The following is a 20084-nucleotide window of genomic DNA, read 5'->3' as shown; positions in this document are numbered from 1 at the left end:
AGGCTCCGGACACGCAGGCTCAGTGGCCATGGCTCATGGGCCCAGCCGCTCCGTGGCATGTGGGATCTTCCCGGACCGGGGCACGAACCTGTGTCCCCTGCATCAGCAGGCGGACTCTCAACCACTGCGCCACCAGGGAAGCCCAAGAGTATTTTTCTTTATTGCTGTTCTACTCTCAAAATATTTGTCATGATAATGAGTTGGTTAGATACATAATTTATGAATGTCATAACTTGACTAGCTGACTGACAGCCATAACTATATAGTCTTAAACGTATCATACTTGATATAGTCTCAGCCAGAATATATGTATACTCTTGATTGGAAGCATGGTTGTTCAGGTTCATTTCTTCTGAAATTAAGTGTCAGGCTTTTAGAAGTTATCGTAATAGCAAATGATTCTCAGTTCAGATGTCTAGAATTAAGGTCTGAAAATAAAAAGCAATTTAAAGAAATTCAAAATAGCTTTGACCATTGAGCAGTTCTAGAAACATCTAGTAAAATTTTCAGGCTTAATATATAAAGAAGCTTGGTTAAAAAATCAACTAGTATCACTTTATTTACATTTATTGAGCGCTTACCATGCACCAAGCTCAGTGCTAAATGCTCTTATATACATTATCTCATGGGCTCTTTATAGTAATACTATAAAATAAGTCCATATCCCATCTCTGTTTTTCTGTTGAAAACTGAGGCTAATGGAAATTAAGTTGCTAGTAAGTGTTAAGATTCAAACTCAGTTCAGCCAGTTTAAGAACCTTAGAAGTAATATGCATGCATCTGATTCAACTTGAAGTTCTGAGTTTATATTAAAGATATTATTTCCTTAGACTTCTAAATTCTACTAAATAACAATTTCCCTTATTATTTTTATATTAAGATTTGATGTGCATGTAAGGTTTAATATAGTTTTGTGACTTGAGAACATTGTTACTGTTGTTGACATCTTAATAGGCTCTCTTCAAACAAATTCCAATTCCATAGTATCTTTTTTTTTTTTTTTTTTTTTGCGGTACGGGGGCCTCTCACTGTTGTGGCCTCTCCCGTTGTGGGGCACAGGCTCTGGACGCGCAGGCTTAGCGGCCATGGCTCACGGGCCTAGCCGCTCCGCGGTATGTGGGATCTTTCCAGACCGGGGCACGAACCCGTATCCCCTGCATCGGCAGGCGGACTCTCAACCACTGCGCCACCAGGGAAGCCCCATAGTATCTTGCTTTAAGTAATCCTGTGGTAGTCATTTTAGGCTTAAGAATAAAAAAGTAATTAGGAAATTATCTTTGAGGGAATTTACAGTAAAATATCTTTAATAATTTCTTCTAATAGATGTTAATATTTTATTTATAGATTGTTATTTATATGGAACTATTTAATAAAGTTACTATTATCTAAAACAGATTACAGTGATTTAATTTCTTAAGGCCTTGCAACATAGTTTACATATACCTAGTATCTGAGATGTTTATGTAATAAAGTTTATTACTGTCTTCCATATTGCCTACAAAACTATCTTAAATTTCATAAAGAATTAAGTAAAATACTGCACTTATTTAGTTCTTCTATCACCCCATTTTAGGATAGTGCATAAATTTAATTTGAATTATGTAGTGACTTTTGTGATAGTGATCTGTTTTGGTCATTTTCAGAGACATTTTGTTCAGAAATAGAAAACATTTTAGGATTTATGAAAAAAATTTCATAGTCCTGGTATAATTTTATCTTCATAAAACCTTTATTCCACATGTACTTTTAAAATCTTTGCTACTTTCTAGTTTTTTCTTTAGAACTTTTCATATGTAATTAATCCTATTAGAGTCACTTCTGTGGAATGTTTCTGATTGTCATTATTACAGGGAGGAAAAAATGTCTTGAGGATACTGTTGTACAAAAATGTACAATCAATGTAACAATACATATTTGGTAACAGAGCTGTTAAATGTACAAAAGTATTTTTTAAAAACCAACTCTGTAAAAAAGTCTTTTATAACATCATATTCTGGCATAGCACTCTAGTCAACTATTTTAAATTTTTTGAATATCTGTTGTTCATAATAACAAAAAGATAACATGAATAAACAAATTTAATGATAGAAAAGTAATTCTTTAGTAAGATATATGTTGATAATTATATGACTACTGTTAAAATCTTACTATTACAAAGGTGCCATATATCAATGTTTAGTGTCTTGTTTCTAGAACTGTTTCCAAACATATCAGCTGTTTTGAGGAGGCATAACAAAATACTATCTGCTTTTAATTCATTCAATGACAAAAATTTTTAAAGCTGTGTTTTCATTGTGCGTGTTCTTACAGGCAAAAGAAATATTTATAATAATCATTTTTATTTGTAACCATATAGTTAAATTATGTATATTTATGTGGTGACAGAAGCTGTAGAAATTCATATTATCAAGATGTGATTTTATATATATTTGTTACGAGCGGGGAGGGACAGCTCATGTAGAAACATATCTGAACATCTTAAAATTTGCTATTATTTAAAGCATACTATTAAATATAGTATAGTACTATAATAATAGTGTAGTACTATTAGCATACTACACTTATCTTTCATACTTGTGATCAGTATCCTTGATTGGGATCCAGTCATATCAAAATTCTAGAGAGAAAGCATTCTCCAATCTTGAAATGCTTACATTTTTCTTTAAGACCTGTGTATTTTTGATTGACTTTTAGTGTGGGTAAGAGGAAGTTATTGCCATCATTGAAACTTTGTTGTCTTTTTCTGTATTATTAATGATTATATGTTTTTTCTGAGTTTTTTCTTTCTTCAGTGAATTGTAACGTTTTTATTTTTCAATGCAGTGATTAATAGTACTGAAAATCCTATAAAATACCTGATAATTACATATATTAGGCACTTACCAAACACTGTGTTAAATACTTTTTGCACATTTCTCATGGATAATTCACAATATCCCTCTGAGATAGGTCCTATTTCCCTCTTCATGGGGCAAACTCCATCTCATGAAAGAAAAGAAATATGCAGAGAAAGATATAATTTCATTTAATTCAGTTTCAGACATCAGATTTTGAGGTCCCAAATAAAAGTTCCAATGTTCATTTTTAAAATAGTTTGATTTTTCAGACATTGATTCATTTTAGCAAATTTTCAGAGTAAATATTGAATTTTAAAAACACATACTCTCTGCTATTTGTGTGAGAAATATTCTAACTTGTTCTTCCCTTTTTTCTGCTTCTTCTGCTTCTTTTTTCCTTCTTTTTTTTTTTAATGCATTGTCCTCAGGATGTTTTTATCTAATTGCCTTTTACAAACTAAGATATAAGATTCCTTTTTTTTTTATTGGAAACTATTTTCTCCCTATTGACAATATAAAAGGCTACCGTTTGTTGTATATGCACTAAATATCAGGTACGATGCTCAATATTTTACTTCATTATCTCAAGGGGTTTTCCCAACAACCTTACAATGGAGGTACTGTAGTTATCATCCCATTTTACACATAAGGAAATTGAGGTTCAGAGACGTTAAGTTACTTGCCCAAGATCAGAAAGTCATTGGTAGAACTGGGATTCAAACATATGTCCATCTGACTCAAGCTTGTGATTTAATTACTACATTATATTACTGCTATAGAATTTTCCGTTTTCTGTGTTTTTCTGTACACAAATGACATTACTCTTTTAAGTAGAATTCAGCAATATGAATATTGTTTTTCAGCTGTGAGTAGCAGAGTGCCCACTGGTTCAAACAGTTCCTCTCAGACGGCAGAATGTCTTACACCTGAGCCCTGTTCGCAGTCTCCAAGCAATGTGGCTTCCCAGTCTGTGCCTCCTGTGTATCCTTCAGTTGACATCGATGCACATGTGAGTAGACTGCTTTATTTATTTATTTATTTATTTATTTAGGTAATTTATTTTTTTGGCTGTGTCGGGTCTTAGTTGCAGCATACGGGGTCTTCGTTGTGGCATGCGGGATCTTTCATTGTGGCGCGTGGGCTTCTCTAGTTGTGGTGCGTGGGCTCCAGAGTGCCCAGGCTCAGTAGTTGTGGCATGTGGGCTCTCTTAGTTGTGGCCCACGGACTCTTAAGGTTTTTTTCCTTTTCCTAGACTGAGAGCAACCATGACACAGCATTAACGCTAGCTTGTGCAGGTGGTCATGAAGAACTTGTATCTGTACTCATAGCGCGAGATGCTAAAATTGAACACAGAGACAAAAAAGGTAAGAAATGTTAGTGAGAAATAAAGTTGGAGAGCAATTATATCAGAAAACAATTCATTTTTTACTATCAATAAGTGGTTCCTAGACTATTCAGTGAAAGAATGGGTTTGCATATTTCAATTAAGAATATCTGGATTTGTTAATCTACAGAGCCAAATTATTCTTCAAAAATTAGACTGTAGATCATCAAGGAAGCAAGCTGTGTTTAGCTTTCTCCTTAATCTAAAAGTAGAGCATGCAGAGGTATCAAAGTTTATTATGAGTATAAACTTTAATAGTTTCGTTTGACTTAGCATTTTCTTTTTATCAGGTGTTTATGGGGTTTTGTCACTAACAAATTAGGGTTTAAAACAGTTTTATGTTAAATGATTATAAGTATCTGCCCTAAAGACCTTTTCCTACTAAAATAATAGAGAATTAAAAACAGTGCCTTAATATGTTAAAAAACACAAATTTGACCAAGATTTTTATTTTCTGATTTAGGTTTCACACCACTGATCCTGGCAGCAACAGCAGGACATGTTGGAGTTGTTGAAATCCTTTTGGATAAAGGTGGAGACATAGAAGCACAATCTGAACGAACTAAGGATACTCCGCTTTCATTGGCATGTTCTGGTGGACGTCAGGAAGTATGTTAATGTTCATTTTGTAAACACTTGTATTTTAAATATGCATATGCTTAGTAATTTAGCTACATGAATAAAACTTGCATGTGTTTTGACATGTTCTATATATTAAATTTAATGAGAATAGTAAATGCCCTTTTAAAGAATCTGTTTCTTGCCTTTCAGGCAAAATAAAAATTCTCATCATCCTTACGTTTATTGGGATTCAATAGAGCATAGTCCTAACACATGAAATGCAAATTTATCACTCAATAATTGAGGAATAGAAACAGTAACAACTTGTTATTTCAGTATGATTGGAATTTCATAGCTCTGAATTCCTTGATATGAAATTGAATTCATTTCTGTAGTGCTGATATTTGAATATTTAGGGTTTAATTAAAATGTTAGGTATTTAGACAAGGAAGTTATAAGTCCCATTTCTTTGTGCTTCCTTCATTATAAGATAGACCCTTGGTGTAAACTAGATTTCTGTGTTCATATTTTACTTTGTAGGTAGTAGACTTGCTGCTGGCTCGGGGTGCAAATAAAGAACATAGGAATGTGTCTGATTATACACCACTGAGTCTAGCTGCATCTGGAGGATATGTGAATATCATTAAGATTCTGCTTAATGCCGGGGCAGAAATTAATTCAAGGTATCTATCACCTGTTTATTTTATTACTCATGATTAGTAAATTATTACCTTGGAATTAAGTGTTTTCCCCTAAATATTTGGACAGATACCATTTTTAATTAAGATAGTACTAAAGTTACAAGGCCAACAGTTATTCCTATAATGTGCTTATAAGTAATCAAAGCTTATTTCAGCTAACGTTGCTGTTTTTAAAGAGGTCTCTTTTCAGAAAACACTGTTATATATAGTTGGAAATTTATGGCCTCTGCATAGGGATTATGTTTTAAATTGTGAGATTTTCCTACTTCTAATTATTAGTCTAAACAAATAAAATCTATTCATTGGAGTTAGAAATCTTTCTTCTTACTGAAGCTTTTTCATTTTTTATGTTCTCTATGCTTTTTAAGAAAACAATAGGCAACATATTATTTTAATTTTCTAAGTACATTTTCCCCCCCTTAGGACTGGGAGTAAACTAGGTATTTCTCCCCTGATGTTGGCTGCAATGAATGGACATGTTCCTGCAGTGAAACTGCTGCTTGATATGGGTTCAGACATTAATGCCCAAATAGAGACCAATCGGAACACAGCTCTCACCTTGGCCTGTTTCCAAGGACGAGCAGAAGTAGTGAGTTTGCTTCTGGACCGAAAAGCCAATGTTGAACATAGGGCAAAGGTAAGCATTTTATAACTTGTCCTCTACTTCAGATATATTTTTAATAGAAAGAGCAACTTAAATTGAATGTACTATTTTAAATTGTCATAAGTTAAAACTGATGCCCCAATGCAGGACTGGAGAATAGTGCTATACAGTGTGTCACTGGCCATTGGTCAGTGGCACACTATCACCATTCATGACTTTTATTAAAGGCAGTGAAGAAAAATAGAATCAGTACTTTTTTCCAACTTCAGCCTTGAGTGGCTTGAAGAACTCCTTTAATGAGGCATGTGCTTACCATTGGTAAAAACCCCAATCAAAAAAATTGCTGCAGGGACTTCCCTGGTGGCGCAGTGGTTAAGAATCCACCTGCCAATGCAGGGGACATGGGTTGGATCCCTGGTCCAGGAAGATCCCACATGCCGCAGAGCAACTAAGCCTGTGCACCACAACTACTGAGCCCACGCACCACAACTACCGAGGCTGTGCGCCACAACTACTGAAGCCCACGTGCCTAGAGCCTGTTCTCCGCAACAAGAGAAGCCACCACAATAAGAAGCCTGTACACCGCAACAAAGAGTAGCCCCCACTCGCCACAACTAGAGAAAGCCTGCACAGCAACAAAGACCCAATGCAGGGACTTCCCTGGTGACACAGTGGTTAAGAATCCACCTGCCAATGCAGGGAACACGGGTTCAAGCCCTGGTCTGGGAAGATCCCACATGTGTACCACACTACTGAGCCTGTGCTCTAGAGCTCACAAGCCACAACTACCGAGACTGTGTGCCACAACTACTGAAGCCCACGCGCCTAGAGTCCATGCTCCGCAACAAGAGAAGCCACCACGATGAGAAGCCTGCACACCACAGTAGCCCCCGCTGGCCGCAACTAGAGAAAGCCCGTGTGCAGCAACGAAGACCCAACACAGCCAAAAATAAATAAATAAATTTGTTTAAAAAAAAAAAAAGACCCAGTGCAGCCATAAATAAATAAATAAAAGCATGACTATTAAAAATAAATTGCTGCATAGATTATACAATTAAGACAACTAAAATCTAATCTGACCACGACAGATTACTTTTTGTATTACAAGTATTCAGTGTGACCCATTTATCTATTAGAAGTCCTAAAGAAAGCCATATTATTTTGGTAATGATACCAGTAGGAAAAGTCTTCTGGTGAAATGTTGGAGACTAACGAGCAAAGACACATGCATAAAATTTATAAAATGATATTTTAATCTAGTTTACCCAAGTTTGAGTAGCATTTAAGGAGTTTATCCTGGGTTATTTAGCAAACTAAATAGATAGAGTATATTCTAAACAAGATAGAGTATATTCTAAACAAAGTTTTCCCATTGAACATTGTGCCATATTTAATTTTCTTTTTATTCGTTTTAATATTTCTGTTGTGCAGAGCAGGTATTGTCTCATGTAAATTTATAACAGTAGAGAAGTTATGAAATTGTTTATTCTTTTAGCATGAAATTGTGTATTTTTTTAGCATATTTTTTTTTATTTTTTAGTAAGAGAAATCATTCTAGCATGTCTAACTGAACCTAACAATTTTCACTTGCTGTTTAGTAAAGCTTAAGAGTGAATGTTGCTTAGCTCTCTTGTGAGAGAAAATCAGAAATAGAATACACTTATAAGTCAATTGTTTCAGTCCCTTAAAGAAATTAATATAATTTACTCACATAATTTTTTGGGTTAAACAGACTGGTCTTACCCCTTTGATGGAAGCTGCTTCTGGGGGATATGCAGAGGTTGGAAGAGTTCTCCTAGATAAAGGAGCAGATGTCAATGCCCCCCCTGTGCCTTCCTCAAGAGATACTGCTTTAACAATAGCAGCGGACAAAGGTCACTACAAATTTTGTGAGCTCCTGATTAATAGGTGGGTAAATTTTATATTTATTTATAGAATTTCTATGATCCCTTTCACTTGTCAGAGCCTTTACAGTTAATAAAATTGTTTTACTTTATTGACATTTTAAAGAACAGATTATTTGTTTGCTATTTTATAAAAGATGAAAGACAAATTAGAGAAAAATAGAAAAAGTCAGCCTCTTCTCATAGGAAACAAACTATATTAACATTATTTGATTTTTATAGGGGAGCCCATATTGATGTTCGTAACAAGAAGGGAAACACACCACTTTGGTTGGCATCCAATGGTGGTCATTTTGATGTGGTGCAATTGCTAGTGCAAGCAGGTGCTGATGTGGATGCAGCAGATAACCGGAAAATCACACCTCTTATGTCAGCATTTCGCAAGGTAACTTGATGTGGGGGGAAAAGGATAGAATTTGTTTAAAACTACTAAATTTTAAGTTGAAATCGTGAGAAAGATAAATTGGTCTTGAGGAATCGACTCTGTTTCTATATACAAACCTTTGCTGTCTTTCCACTTTCTTTGTGGCCAAATCTAAGAGCTATATGGTAGTTCCCTATAAGCAACTTGGTTGTTAAATCACTTGGTGTCTTGACTAGTTTTGTTATGTTTTTGTACATAAAACGTGAGATTTAAGGACAGATATTATATGTAGATGAATGTTTTCTCTACCTAAAGAACAAAAACAAGTGGACTCTCATAAAAATTTATTATACCTCCTGTATATATTAAGGCTTACTTATCTGCTCTATTTTACAAAGCTTTCCCATTGCAATTGTGATAACATGTAAACTACTTAATGTGGCTCACAAAGCCCTGCATGAATGGCTCATGCCAGCCTCAGACCAATCATTTCTACTCCCCTTCCCCTTTGGTCACTACACTTCAGCCACTGGCCTAGAATGCACTAAATTTTTAAATTCCTGAGGGCCTTTGCTCACTGGTTTTCTTTTCCTGAAATGTTCTTTCCCTTGCTCTTCACCTGGCTCACTTCTCTTCATCCTTTAATATCTACTCATCCTTAAATATCACTTCTCAGAAAGTCCTTTTCTAACTCCCAATCTGAAAAGTTTCTCTTGTTCTCTTTTATAGTTCACTGTTATTTTCCTTATCTCATTTTGTAATTATACATTCAAACATGCATTACTTTTTTAATGCCTATCTCCCCAGTTAGACTACAAGATCTATGAAAGCTAAGATTCATGACTGTCTTTTTCACCAGTGTTTGTGCCCAGTTGTTCAGCTCAGTGCCTGACACATACTAGATGGTCAGTAAATAGCTATTGAATGAGAGCAGTGTAAGTTATGAGTCTTAAAAAAAATCTTAAATATTTACTTTTTTTTCAATTTTTTTCTTTCCTTTTAATTGAGGTATAATTTATATATAGCAAAAACACAAATCTAAGGTACATGAATTTTGATAAATGCATATACCTATGTAACCCACACTCCATAAAGGTATAAAATACTTCCATAATCCTAGAAAGTTTCATCATGCCCATCCTCAGTTAATTCCCTGCCCCAGAAGAAGCCACTTTTCTGATTTTTGTCACCATCAGACTAATTTTTTTTTTTTTTGCCACACCGTGCGGCGTACGGGATCTTAATTCCCCAACCAGGGATCGAACCGTGCCCCTTGCAGTGGAAGTGTGGAGTCTTAACCACTGGACTGCCAGGGAAGTCCCCCCATCAGACTAATTCTTGAAGATTAAACGAGCTTTAGTAGGAGGGGAAACAATGCAAGTTTGGTTATGTTAAAATAGACGTACTTATAATTGATTACAGATCATCCAGCCCCTGATAATGGCATTTAGAAAGTGTTTTACCTAGATTCAAGTCATAGAACTCAAGATAAATATGACAACCTACCTCGTTTAGTTTCGTAAGATAGAGCCAAAATAATGCTTTGAAATCTAGAACATCCTCTTTGTTTTCGGACTAATTTCCCTTTTATATTGAGATTCATTTCACATCACCAATTTTTATTTTATTTTATTTATTTATTTATTTTTTTAACATCTTTATTGGGGTATAATTGCTTTACAATGGTGTGTTAGTTTCTGCACCAATTTTTATTTTACTAATCGATTTATTCTAGGAGATATATATTTTTTAAAGTTTGTCTATTTTCAATGGGATGTGGGCAGATTAAATTCAGGAGAAATGTCGTTTGGTCCACCATATATTTCCCAGCATGTTGTACTTACCGCTTTCTGTTTATAAACTCAACACTGTTTCTATTTTCATAATTTCAATTTTAAGTTTAGTAAACTCTCAAGTGTTACTGTACCTTTTACCCTTAAGTTTTTAAGCATATGGGCCAATTTTCAAAGTATTCTTTTGTGTATTTTTTGTTATACTTCTTACAGGGTCATGTAAAAGTTGTTCAGTATTTGGTGAAAGAGGTCAATCAGTTCCCTTCTGATATAGAATGCATGAGATACATAGCAACAATCACAGATAAGGTAGGTTTGATATGCTGTTGAAGCACATTTTTGTTCTTTGTTGAATTATATGCCAGAGTATATGTTAGCAGCCCGTTCTTTTCATCCTCTATGAGACTGATCATCTGATTTTTCTATGCTTTAGTTTCCCCATTTGCAAATGAAGAATGAGTATATTTTTTATAAATTATTTTGAGATTTCCTTCCTATTATGGACCATAATTACAGTGACTGCAGCTAAAGTTTATTACTAGACTATTAGCCTGATTAGAAAATTTTCTAAGAACACAAACTTTTTAGAAAATGGTACCTTATTTTGATTTTTCAATCAAAGACTAGACTCAAAGGATAGCTTAATTTGGTTTAGTGAATATTCAGTAATTTGAGGCTTTAAGCCCTGAACTTTGGTATACTTATCAGCTCAAGTTTTATTGGCCTGTTTATGTGTTCCTATATTTATATAATTCCATTTTCCACTATAGGAACTGTTGAAAAAATGTCACCAGTGTGTTGAGACAATTGTGAAGGCTAAAGACCAGCAGGCTGCAGAAGCAAATAAGAATGCAAGTATTCTTTTAAAGGAACTTGATCTGGAAAAGGTGAGTGGGGAAAAATAATTTTCTTTATTAGAAATGGTTGAAAATCTAGTAGAATAAATTTGCCACTGATATGACCATAATCTTAACAAAATCTCTTTTTAAAAAATGATTAATAGATTATCAAACTACCATCAATTTTTTGATTCTGACCTATACATAAAAAATACTTTTAACCATACAAGTGAGGAATTAGTTTCTGAGCAGATCACAATTTTCCAAATAACATTACTGCCTAAGTGGTTTTAATATTAGTCTGGGAAGAAATTTTTTTAAACATTGGAAATCTTTCGTTTATTATAAGATATGGGCTATAAGTGGTTTATTAGATCCTTAATTAAAGAGTAAGTATCTAAGTTTCCTAGGATGTGTGGTAGTATAATTGAAAAAGTTAAAAAAAAAAAAAGGTCGCTTTTCTGAGGCTTAGTGTGCTTACCTGGAAAAGGAGGGTGTTGTTATGAACCCAGAAATTATATTAAAAGAATAAATAGCATAATCAAGTAGAGTTATTATAGAAATGCAGGAGATAGCTTAATATTAAGATATTTTGTTGATGATAAAAGGAAGGAAAAAGATCATTTTGAGAGATGCTAAAATTTTGACATCAATTTTTAATTTTAAAGAAAATCAAAACTTGTAAGTTAAAAACAGAAGAAAAAATTGCTTACAAATCAACGAGAAAGGGATTTCCCTGGTGGTCTAGAGGTTAAGACTTTGCCTCTAATCCCACATGCCTCGGGGCCAAAAAACCAAAATATAAAACAGAAACGATATTGTACAAATTCAATAAAGACTTTAAAAATGGTCACATCAAAAAAAAAAAAAAAACAATGAGAAAAAGATAACTTGCCCAGAATGAAAAATGATCACACAAATGGGCAATTCACAGAAGAAATATAAATGTTCAATAAATACATGGAGAATGCTCAACTTCATGAATAAACAAAGAAATGCACAGTGAAAGAGTGATTTAAATTTCTTTTACCAGATTAGGAAAACTTAAAATTTAAAGGTTTGGTAATAGATATTGATGGCTAGGGTATGCAGAAATTAGCCTTCTAGTATGATTTTTGATGTATGGTATAAATTAGTATAAGTATTAATGGAGATGATTTGACAAATGCATTAAATTAAAAAGGGTGCATACCTACTCCAGTCACTCCTCTTCTAGAAATTTAGCCTAAGGTAAATACTTTGATAAATGCTCAAAGATGTGAACATACAAAAGGACATTCACTGTTAAATTGCTTATAACAGGGGGAAGGGTATAAACCTTAAAGTTTTATCATTAGGAAATTAAATAAATTTAATACCTCCATGATAAACTTGATTACAGTTAAAATCAGAAGGGGGAAACTAATATTCATTTTAAAATGAAGTTTGAAGTTTGATGACTACTAAGGTCCCTCCTGTGTTCTATAATTTTTATTTTTGTGTAACTACCCAGGGATATGGTCAGCAATTCCTTAAACAGCCGTTTTGCTCTTATGCCAACCGAGTGATGAAACTGCATATTCAGTTAACAATTATTTTTTCTCTTAATGCTCAGCCCCTTTCTCATTTACATAGGGGGTTGACAGACTTTTTTATTTTTTTTGCGGTACGCGGGCCTCTCACTGCTGTGGCCTCTCCCGTTGTGGAGCACAGGCTCTGGACGCGCAGGCTCAGTGGCCATGGCTCACGGGCCTAGCCGCTCCGCGGCATGTGGGATCTTCCCGGACCAGGGCACGAACCTGCGTCCCCTGCATTGGCAGGCGGACTCTCAACCACTGCACCGCCAGGGAAACCCAACTTTTTATTTTTTTATTCTTTATTTTTTTAATTTTTAAATTTTTTTGGTTTCGCCTCGTGGTTGTGGGATCTTAGTTCCCCAACCAGGGACTGAACCCAGGCCCTTGGCAGTGAGAGCGCAGAGTCCTAACCACTGGACCACCAGGGAATTCCCGACAGACTTTTTCTATGAAATGCTGAAGAGTAAATATTTTAGGCTTTGTAGGCCCATACGATCTCTGTCATAACTCCTTGACTCTGCTGTTATAGCACGAAAGCACCCGTAGACAATGCCTAAATGAATGTGTTCCAATAGAACTTTATTTATGGACATCAAAATTTTAATTTCATAATATTTTCATGTCACAAAATATTCTTCTTTTTATTTTTTCAACCATTTAAAATGTAAAAGTCTTAACATTCAGGCCATAGTTTGCCGATGCCTGATTAGATAAGTAAAAATGTCAAAGAGTAACTTATGACTCAGAATGGTAAATTATAGTTTTGAGGAAAATGCTTTACTTAATTACCAGGACAACTGGACTTCATTGACAGATTCTTATGGTGAACCTTTTTTAGATAATTTCCACACAAATATGAGTAATTTGATGTGTTTTCTGTTTGTTTTGAGTTTTCATTATGATGTGAGGTGACCATTACCATGTTCCCCTGTCTGAAAAAAATATATTTTCTAGTACTAAGCAAAGCAAAACTATAAAGTAAGGCGAAAGTAATTTCTATAATGGCCTCCTGTGGATATTTTCATAGTGAAATTTGTTAATACCTTATAAAAGCATAATAGCTGCATTTTATTTTATTTTTTTAACATCTTTATTGGAGTATAATTGCTTTATAGTGGTGTGTTAGTTTCTGCTATATAACAAAGTGATATATACATATATCCCCATATCTCCTCCCTCTTGCTTCTCCCTCCCACCCTCCCTATCCCACCCGTCTAGGTGGACACAAAGCATCGAGCTGATCTCCCTGTGCTATGTGGCTGCTTCCCACTAGCTATCTGTTTTACATTTGGTAGTGTATATATGTCCATGCCACTCTCTCACTTGTCCCAGTTTACTCTTCCCCCTCCCCCATCCTCATGTCCATTCTCTATGTCTAAGTCTTTATTCCTGTCCTGCCCCTAGGTTCTTCAGAACCTTTTTTTTTTTTTTTTAGATTCCATATATATGTGTTAGCATACGGTATTTGTTTTTCTCCTTCTGACTTCCTTCACTCTGTATTACAGTCTCTAGGTCCATCCACCTCACTACAAGTAACTCAATTTCATTTCTTTTTATGACTGAGTAATATTCCATTGTATATATGTGCCACATCTTCTTTATCCATTCATCTGTCAATGGGCATTTAGGTTGATTCCATGTCCTGGCTATTGTAAATAGAGCCACAATGAACATTGTGGTACATGACCCTTTTTGAATTATGGTTTTCTCAGGGTATATGCCCCGTAGTGAGATTGCTGGATCGTATGGTAGTTCTATTTTTAGTTTTTTAAGGAACCTCCATACTGTTCTCCATAGTGGCTATATCAATTTACATTTCCACCAGCAGTGCGAGAGGGTTCCCTTTTCTCCACACCCTTTCCAGCAATAGCTGCATTTCAGTCAAACAAATGCCACATAAATCTATGGTTTTGCTTATTCTGGACATTTCATATAAATGGAATCAGACAGTATTTGGTCCTCTGTGACTGGCTTCTTGCAATTCATAGTGTTTTCAAGGTTCATCCATGTTGTAGCATGTATCAGTACTTCATTTATTTATTTTTTTACTGCTGCATAATATCCCATTATATAGATATACCACATTTTGTTTACCCATTTATTAGTTGATGGACATTTAGGTTGTTTCTATTTCATAGGTATACAAGTTTTTTGTTTGTTTTAACTTGGAATGCTTCATGAATTTGCGTTTCATCCTTATGCAGGAGCTCTGCTAATCTTCTCTGTGTTGTTTCAATTTTTTTAGTATATATGGTGCTGAAGCAAGCATGGTGTACAAGTTTTTGTATGAATATGTTTTCATTGGGTATATATCTAGGAATGAAATTGCTAGATCATATGGCAGTTCTGTGTTTAACCATTTGAGAAACTTCTAGATTGTTTTCCAAGGTAGCGGCACCATTTTATGATCCTACCAGCAGTATATGAAGGCTTCGATTTCTTCATATCCTCACCATGATTTGTTTTATCTGTCTTTTTGTTGATTACAGGCATCCTAGTGACAGTGAAGTGGGTATCATTTTGATTTGATTTGCTTTTCCCTGATGGCTTGTGATATTGAGCATCTATCTCTTCATGTGTTTATTGGCCATTTGTATATGTTTGGAGAAACGTCTGTTCAGATCCTTTGCCCATTTTTTAATTGAGTTATTTGTCTTTTCATTATTGAGTTAACGAGTTCTTTATAAATTCTTGATACAAGCCCTTACCAGATAAGCAAAAATTTTTCACCATTTTATGGGTTGTCTTTTCACTTTATTGATGATCCCTTTGAAGCACAAAAACTTTTAATTTTGATTATGTCCAGCTTATCTATTTCTTCTTTTGTTGCTTTTATAAATGTGTGTTAAGACTGACATCTATGGGAAACCCCATGTATCATAAACAAAAATATCATTTCATTATTTATTTTAAATTACTGCCTTATTGATAAAATGAGATACCTACTTTATTTGCAGTCAAGAGAGGAGAGCAGAAAGCAGGCTCTTGCAGCTAAAAGAGAGAAAAGAAAAGAAAAGAGAAAAAAGAAAAAAGAGGAGCAGAAAAGGAAGCAGGAAGAAGATGAGGAAAACAAACCTAAGGAGAATTCAGAACTACCAGAGGATGAAGATGAAGAGGAGAATGATGAAGATGGTGAGAAATGAACCATCTGAATTAGTGATAAAATTCTTCTGTGTTTATCAACTTCATTTTGAGTGCTCTTTGCTCTCAAAACTCTCAAAACTAATTCTAGTTAAATATTCAGTTACTTTAAGCTGAAATAGACAGTTGACTTCCATAGTAAATACTTCTAAATATTTTACATTGTAAAGTGACACAGAGAAACTGAAGGGGGAAGGCAAGCACATAATTTGAAGACATTCAGTTGTAACTTAAGTTTCCCTGTAAAAACATTATGTATGTCCTAAAAGTGATACAGTAAGAGGTTTGCCAGCTTTTCTTCAGGTTCTTCTCTACCCTCTCCTTCCCCAGTTGGAAACTGGGAAGAGGTTCATTTCCTCAATAAATTTTTAACTAAGGTTCAGTCTTGAAGCTCTATAGGGTTGAGGTCCATTACTCTCAGAGTTGTTTATTGTACAGTCTGGCAGTGGTTGTAGTAGGCAAATAATTTTGCTCTATTTGACTTCTAATTCTAAAATGCTATTTGAAAAATTTCTTAAATTCAAACTATATTGTGATTTTTGTTTAGTTTATGAGACTAGCATTTCAGATCTTAAGAACGTTAATGTTTTATACCAAGTTAGACATCAAAATATGATATAGTATATTCTCACAACAGTAAAGATTTCTTTATTTACTAGTGAATACTGGTAAAAGGAAAATATGACCTAAGGGTCTGAATTATTATGAATTATTAGGTATATTCTGTCACAATTTGTTTTGAGATCTGTGGCTCTCAGTGTGATTTTTATCCTTTTTCATAATTTCAGTGGAGCAAGAAGTTCCCATAGAACCTCCTAGTGCGACCACCACCACCACAATCGGAATCTCTGCAACATCTGCAACATTCACAAATGTGTTTGGGAAAAAAAGGGCCAATGTTGTGACAACTCCCAGCACCAATCGGAAAAATAAGAAGAACAAAACAAAAGAGACCCCTCCCACTGCACATTTAATATTACCAGAACAACATATATCCTTAGCACAGCAAAAGGCAGATAAGAATAAAATAAATGGAGAACCCAGAGGTGGCGGTGCAGGTGGGAATAGTGATTCAGATAACTTGGACAGCACAGATTGCAACAGTGAGAGTAGTAGTGGTGGTAAAAGCCAAGAGTTAAATTTCACTATGGATGTGAATTCCTCTAGTGATAGGAGATACCCCTCACTGCTACTCCATTCCCAAGAAGAAAAGACAAGTACTGCTGCTTCCAAAACTCAGACACGGTAAAATTTTCTGACTTGTTAACTCTGCACCTACCTTTCCTTTTTCATGCCTGGCACAAGAACTTGAAGTAACATAAGTTGTGTTGAACAATTGAAGTCTACCACATTACCTGTCTTCAGCATTTAAAACTGAAATTCACCAGTGTCCTCCTTATCATGTGCTAGTTATGCAATGAGATTGTTAGAACTTTTAACATTCAACTTTGAAGCTGAAAATATTAGCGTTCCTTGATTTTAACTATGTCATTTTTATTGATTATATATAGTTCTTTTGGCTTCTGAATCCATTTTAATACTAAAATAAATAATGGACTCTTTGCCCTATTTCTATTTTTCTGAATTGTTAATAATTTGATATGCCAAATTTTTTTTTAACAAGGTTTTTGGGTTTTTTTATATAAATTTATTTATTTAATTTTGGCTGCATTGGGTTTTGGTTGCTGCACGCGGGCTTTCTCTAGTTGTGGCGAGCGGGGGCTACTCTTCATTGCGGTGCGCGGGCTTCTCATTGCAGTGGCTTCTCCTGTTGCAGGGCACGGGCTCTAGACACGTGGGCTCAGTAGTTGTGGCTCGCGGGCTCTAGAGCGCAGGCTCAGTAGTTGTGGTGAGCAGGCTTAGTTGCTCCACGGCATGTGGGATCTTCCCGGCCCAGGGCTCGAACCCGTGTCCCTGCATTGGCAGATGGATTCTTAACCACTGCGCCACCAGGGAAGCCCTGGTGTGCCAAATTTTAATTCAGATACTTCAGCAAATCTCTTGAGTTTCTATCTTAAAATTTATCATTTATTGGCCTTGATATTTCTCTTCTCAGACTTGAAGGTGAAGTGAATCCTAATTCCTTATCAACAACGTACAAGTCAGTGTCGTTGCCATTAAGCTCTTCAAACATAAAGCTGAATCTGACTAGCCCTAAAAGGGGGCAAAAAAGAGAGGAAGGGTGGAAAGAAGTTGTTCGAAGGTAAGTAGTATTAGTCTCGTCTTTTTAACTTTTCTCCTCTTGTGAGATGGTTATCCAGTTAATTAATGAATAATTTGAATGTGGTTATTATATTCAATTGCAATGCCATACTACATCCAGAGTAGGCTAAAACAAAATTAGAAACAGTATGTAAATTTTGTATGCATATTTTATATGATACAAGAAATGTTGGCTTTAGAATAACAAAAAATATTTTATTAAAACATAAGACATACAGTTTACAGACAAACCATACAAAAAGGTCACAGGCTTCTTAAGGGGAAGATTCAATTGACAGCAAAGTCATAATGCTATTTGTGAAGGCTATGATGTTTGTTTAATGGTCCCATTTTGATTCAGACAAGTTTGTCCATCTACAGCATTTAAATAAAGTTAGACTTCGCTAGAGAATCTATATCTGCTTTTAACCAATGCAGTTAGATCACCATAAAGAGTGGGGGGGAGCCCATAAAATTAAAACTACCTTCTCCCTCAAAAAAAATAAATAAATACAAGTACCAACAGCCCTGCAGCTAACTTTGACAACTCCCTTCATTCACACTGCTTTATACTTAAACCATAATGGGGGAAATGAATAAAAGCAGACAGGAGCCATTGCTTTTAAATGTTTCACACAATCCAGAAGGTATTTCTAGCCTCTGCTCATGCTTTACAACAGGGAATCAGAATAAGACATAGGTTTTCTAATGTGCACTTAATCACCAAAGGACTAAGATGTCTGAGTTTTTATTCTGTAATTTTTCTAAGACTTTGTGTCCATTAAAAGCAAACAAAAAAGGAAGAAGTCTTGGCAGAACAGAAGTGATGCACACTTGATGATCAGATTGATTTAAGTATTATTCATGGCCTAGTCTATGCTCTAGCTTTCAAAATAGCTACATATTTTCTTCCCAGTTTGTCTACATTAGGATATTAAATTTTGATCATGAAATGTATTTTAGAGTCTACAATTGGGTATTCTTCTGGAAGGTATAGTTCAAAGTTTGAGGGTCCCTCCCTAGGAGGGAATCCTGGCAGTCAGCAGTGACCACATGAAAATAATGGGTGTTGCTCTCATTTGGTTCTGCCAGCAAACACTGGGTTTCCGTGATAATCCTGCAGGACACCCAGGCCATCTTGTCAGATCCCAAAATCAGCCTCTGGTGTTTTCTCACACAAGTGGAAGTCCCAGGCTCCACTTGTGGATTGCTTTTTATGTACAAATCTGAGGCTTTATTTTTTATTGCTAAGTAAAGTTGTTGACACTGATAAGCTGCCTTTATTCATTTTCAGTATGGAGTTTAACAATGTGGTATGCATTATTTTAATTTTGAAAGTATCAATATATGATCATTGCAGTTTAGTTAACATGTGATAGTTTATGCAGATTTGAATGCTGAGATCATGAGTGACTTAAATATAATTTTTTTAAATGGCAGTGTGTTTTTTACCTTCACTAAATTAAATTCAATATAATAAGAGGTCAGTTTCTAAAATAAAAACTTCTAGTAATTTCCTCTTTAAGGTTTGAGAAATACTATTCTACAAATGTTCATGAACATACTTACTGAGACATCTTTTTTTTTTTTAATTAATTAATTTATTTTTGGCTGTGTTGGGTCTTTGTTGCTGTGCGCGGGCTCTCTCTAGTTGCGGCGAGCAGGGGCCACTCCTCCCTGTGGTGCATGGGCTTCTCACTGCGGTGGCTTCTTGTGCTGCCGAGCACGGGCTCTAGGCGTGTGGGCTTCAGTAGTTGTGGCACGCAGGCTTAGTTGCTCCGTGGCATGTGGGATCTTCCCAGGCCAGGGATTGAACCCATATCCCCTGCATTGGCAGGCGGATTCCCAACCACTGGGCCACCAGGAAAGCCCGAGACATCTTTTTTAATAGACCTTTTGATTTCATAAGCTTATGTGTGGTCTTCATTTTGTAGGTCAAAGAAATTGTCTGTTCCAGCCTCAGTGGTTTCCAGGATAATGGGAAGAGGAGGATGCAACATCACTGCAATACAAGATGTTACTGGTGCCCATATTGATGTGGATAAACAAAAAGATAAGAATGGCGAGAGAATGATCACAATAAGGTAATTGTGAGATATACATATCATTAGTTCTATGAGGAAATTAAATTTTATTAGAAGTACATTTTTGTTAGGTATGGTACAATCAAGAATTCTGTTTCATGATAAAGATTACCT

At 35.2% G+C, this 20084-nt stretch overlaps 1 protein-coding gene and 1 non-coding gene across 18 annotated transcripts in view; one reads left to right on the top strand and one right to left on the bottom strand.

The window, feature by feature from the left end:
* Positions 1-20084, top strand: part of ANKHD1 (ankyrin repeat and KH domain containing 1) — a 123517-nt gene that overhangs the window by 85219 nt on the left and 18214 nt on the right. For all 17 annotated transcript variants that reach the window (XR_003430476.1, XR_003430472.1, XR_003430470.1 and 14 more), the window contains 13 exons: positions 3701-3846; positions 4090-4201; positions 4685-4830; positions 5323-5465; positions 5907-6120; positions 7820-7995; positions 8214-8376; positions 10362-10457; positions 10919-11035; positions 15501-15675; positions 16473-16929; positions 17741-17887; positions 19821-19970. Coding sequence is in view for 13 of the 17 variants with exons in the window: in XM_027095534.1 (XP_026951335.1) it covers positions 3701-3846; positions 4090-4201; positions 4685-4830; positions 5323-5465; positions 5907-6120; positions 7820-7995; positions 8214-8376; positions 10362-10457; positions 10919-11035; positions 15501-15675; positions 16473-16929; positions 17741-17887; positions 19821-19970 (2242 nt within the window). In the remaining 4 variants the exon portion in view is untranslated. The remainder of the gene's footprint in view (positions 1-3700; positions 3847-4089; positions 4202-4684; positions 4831-5322; positions 5466-5906; positions 6121-7819; positions 7996-8213; positions 8377-10361; positions 10458-10918; positions 11036-15500; positions 15676-16472; positions 16930-17740; positions 17888-19820; positions 19971-20084) is intronic.
* Positions 14703-14812, bottom strand: LOC113617747 (U6 spliceosomal RNA). Its single transcript, XR_003431757.1, has one exon. It is a non-coding gene; the product is annotated as a U6 spliceosomal RNA (small nuclear RNA).

Source organism: Aethalodelphis obliquidens, unplaced genomic scaffold (assembly GCF_003676395.1).
Source record: "Aethalodelphis obliquidens isolate GAN/ISIS:26980383/991018 unplaced genomic scaffold, ASM367639v1 scaffold4, whole genome shotgun sequence".
Taxonomy (NCBI): Eukaryota; Metazoa; Chordata; class Mammalia; order Artiodactyla; family Delphinidae; genus Aethalodelphis; species Aethalodelphis obliquidens.
The sequence above is the reverse complement of the archived record's forward strand: the minus strand, read 5'-3'. Positions and strand labels throughout refer to the sequence as shown.